The sequence below is a fragment of the Aulonocara stuartgranti genome, assembly GCF_965226115.1.
Source record: "Aulonocara stuartgranti genome assembly, chromosome: 12".
Classification (NCBI taxonomy): Eukaryota; Metazoa; Chordata; class Actinopteri; order Cichliformes; family Cichlidae; genus Aulonocara; species Aulonocara stuartgranti.
In genome coordinates, this window is record NC_138948.1 from 2,072,796 (window position 1) to 2,076,731 (window position 3,936).

Sequence of the window (3,936 nt, forward strand, 5' to 3'; positions counted from 1 at the left end):
GGCAGCCTAGCCTCTGTCAGTCTGCCCCAGGGCAGCTGTGGCTGCAACTGTAGCTGCCTCCACCAGTGTGTGAATGTGAGAGTAGATGAATAGTGGTATTGTAAAGGGCTTTGAGGGGTCCTGAAAAGCGCTATATAAATGCAATCCATTATTAACTTTAGAGATGTTGCACAAATGGAAGAAAGCAGTCTTACATATTTGTTTAATATGTGCATTGAAGGACATGTCCTGGTCAAAAATGACTCCAAGGTTCCTCACAGTGTTACTGGAGGCCAAGGTAATGCCATCCAGAGTAAGAATCTGCTTAGATACCATATTTCTAAGATTTTCAGGGCCGAATACAATAACCTCAGTTTGATCTGAATTAAGACATTCCTGAAGTTTACTAAATAATACAAGATATTACAAAGATACAGAATGCAACTTTGTAATATATAAAAAATATATTTTAATAACAGTAATATATATATATAAAAAAAGGCTCTAATAGACGCAAATAGTGCCAGTTATAAATACCCCAGTATATTTCACAAATTAAATACATATGGTTGTTCTGAAAGGGGGTGGAGTTGGGGGAGTTGGGGGTGTAGATATTACTGATACTCCTGACCATCGATTTGAAGGTTTGAGTGAGTGTTGTTTTCTTGACTCATTCGTTTCCACGGTCAGACCACATCCTTTGAGCTGAACATATAAAGCTGAGCATCACAGTGAGTTTCAGTGCATTCAGCGTCTGATCAAAGAGAGAAGAAGAAGAAATGTCCTGCCTGAAGAATTTCAGTCTTCTCATCTCATGTGTGCTCCTCTTCATCATCCAGCCAGGTGAGTGATGTTTTCTACTGTAATTTATTTACCTATTGGTAATTTTAATCTTCATGTAAACGAGCATAATGCAAAGTCACACTGCTGATCTCCTTCAGTGTTGCACAGCAGTTGGTGCAGTGTGTTTGTTTCACTCATCTTTTCTTCATTCATGTGTCCTGATATTTTGTTTCTGTTTCAGGTCGTGGGTCTGAGATTATTAATGGGAAAGAAGTCAGGCTACACTCACTGCCTTTCATGGCTTATGTGAGAAGTGTGACTAAATCTTGGTGTGGAGGGACATTAATCCATCCACAGTGGGTGCTGACAGCTGCTCACTGCACTGGGTAAGAATCTGAGACCTTATTTTAAAAATAATGCAGTATTTATTTTCAACAGACTATTATTCCTTCAGTAACTACCCAGAGGTCACTGCCCTCACCTGTGGTCACGAGCTCTGGGTAGTTACTGAAAGAATGAGATCAGGGCCAGAGCAGCAGAAATGTGCTTTCTGTACATTTAAATTTCTTCATTCAGCTTAAAAAGAAAAAATAACGCAGATTCACCCAAAGCTCAGTAACAGCTATAACCCAGCCATATGTAGTAATACACAATAATAAAGAACTATGATGACTGTTTTAGAAGCCGCTGACCTGTTAACCTTTTAAATATGTAAACCTTCATCACCAGATTGTGTTTTTTCTTTTACAGGAGTTACTGGGTGATGCTGGGAGCCCACTCCAGAACGAAAAACGAACATTCCAAGCAACTCCGAGTCGTCGAGAAAAGTTTTCCTCATCCTGACTACTGTTGTGCAAAGCACGACAATGACCTCATGTTGCTGAAGGTAAGGTGATATATCAGGGTCTGATACAAATGATGTAAATGCACTGCTTCTTATTTAGCACCTTTCTACTCTACCTGAGCTCTCAGAGTGTTACACAACATGGTTACACTTGTTTTCTATGCTTAAGTGCTTTCTAACACTCACACACACTCACACTCTAACGTAGCATCAGAGCGCATCGTGGGGTTCAGTATCTTGACATGCAGACTGGAGAGACCAGGGATCAAACACCAAACCATTCGATTAGTAGATAACCTGCTGTACCTCCTACAGCCAACTCAGGTTTTGCTCACTTAACTAAAACTTAGTTTCATTCTTTAAATTATAAAATATATTTCAATGTGTGTATAGACACGTTTCAACACATCACTGCACATATTTTATATTTTCAAAGCAAAGTATTATAAATAAATGAGTGGTGATTCAAGACTAAATTTTTTTTTATCAGCTTAACAAACCGGTGTTGGAAACCAGGGCAGTGAAGTGGCTCGAGTTTGGCAACACTGTGAGAGACCCGGCAGCTGGCAGCAGGTGTCTGGTGGCTGGATGGGGAGTAACTGAAACAAAACGACCATCAGACGTCCTCAAGTCTGTCAATGTGACTGTGGTCGGCAGGCAGAAGTGCAACTCTCGTGATTATTACAACCACAGACCTAAGATCACCAAACACATGATATGTGCTGGTTCAGATGGTACAAACGTCGCTGATACCTGTCAGGTACGTATGAAGAATACATGTATTTTTCCTTGTTTGAGGTAAATGTTCATTCAGCTCAACACCTGAAACACTGTCATGTGTTTGTTCTTGCTGCAGGGGGATTCAGGAGGCCCGCTGTTGTGCGATGGAGCGCTGGTTGGAGTCACTTCTTTTGGAGAGGATTGTGGTGTCATTAAAAAACCTGGAGTCTACTCGTTTGTCTCAGAGGGACAGCTGTACTGGATCAAAACCACGATGAAGTTATTCTAAATGTGTGAAACCACAGCATGATTTGATGTTACATCTGTCAGTGTTGTCTCTGTAGACCTTTATCCATTTCATTGTTCCTCTTACAGTTTATGATAATTTAGTTTCTGCCAGCTTAATATACTTTTTTTTTATAGATTCTGCACTTGGTTAGTCCACTGCATGAACCACATTTTAGTCCTACTGTGAACAAAATTGGAAACACTGTTTGAAATTTTACCATCTTTCACCACACAAACCAGACAGAAACATGGTTGTATTTAATCATCATTTTTCCAAATAATTCAAAGAACTCCCAGACATGAGTGCTCCTGGTTGTTGCAGATGAGTGCGGCTGCAGTAAAACCAGGGAGAAGCAATTTTTATGTGCACACAAAACCCACGATTGTAATATGAAACAGAGATTATTCAGACTGTCAAACATATACAACCAACTGAAACTGAAGATGAGGCTTGTGGACAGGTTTGTTGAAAAAGACAAAAAAAACTTGTTTTCTTCATTTTGCATTACTGTTGCTTGAAAACCAAAAAAAACAAACATCTTTTTCTACTTTCTAATAAAGCTGGAGGCATGAATAAAAAAAACACATTTTCTGTCTTTTTCTTTGATGGTACTGCAGTTTCAAACTGTACCTTTCAAAGTATCATCGTTAATATAATGAGTTTACAGTTACAGTCTAGTTTGAGGCCTAAGAAACATTTTCACTGCTTTTTTCAACTCTTTTGATCAGCTGTAGATTTTCTTGTACAAAAACTTTTCTTCAGAAGAAATGAACACAGAGAATATTCACTCATGAGAAACAAAGGAACCTGAGAAATACTGACAGCTTCACATGTTGAGGATCTCCTCCTCCTTAGGATTCAGTGACATAATCTTCACACATTCACCTCCATCAACTCTGTCTTTTGTCATTGATTACTTCCACAAATCCTGATTAATTTCTTTCTTTTTGTTAAATTGGCTGAAAGTATCAGTCACATACACGTCTGCACCCAGTGTCCTCTATAGTATTTATGATAATTTGACCACAGGCTTTGAAACAATATCAGCACTCGATCAACAGTTGTCTCTGTGTGTGTTGCCGTGATCACACAGTTTATAAATATCATTACTCAGAAAAGAAAGAGTACTTTTTATTTGAAGTAAATACTTCAGTCAATCATCTCATATATCTTATGATTCTTGGTACTTAATCAAGACTGAAACAATCATCTGAGAGAGTTTGGGAACAAACAGAAACACGTGTATGCTATGATCATACTAATCCTTTCATTAGAGGACCGAGGAAGAAGAAAATACCTGTCCTGCACAGAGAGCAGCACT

The 3,936-nt window shown here is 38.8% G+C and overlaps 1 protein-coding gene across 1 annotated transcript; it reads left to right on the forward strand.

Moving 5' to 3' along the window:
• Window positions 1-700: 700 nt before the first annotated feature.
• On the forward strand, window positions 701-3,187 carry LOC309719151 (granzyme K-like). Its single transcript, XM_082555068.1, has 5 exons — window positions 701-822; window positions 1,004-1,148; window positions 1,513-1,648; window positions 2,097-2,366; window positions 2,463-3,187. The coding sequence occupies exons 1-5, from the start codon at window positions 759-761 to the stop codon at window positions 2,613-2,615; spliced, it is 768 nt and encodes a 255-aa protein (XP_082411194.1). The 5' UTR covers window positions 701-758; the 3' UTR covers window positions 2,616-3,187.
• Window positions 3,188-3,936: the final 749 nt, after the last annotated feature.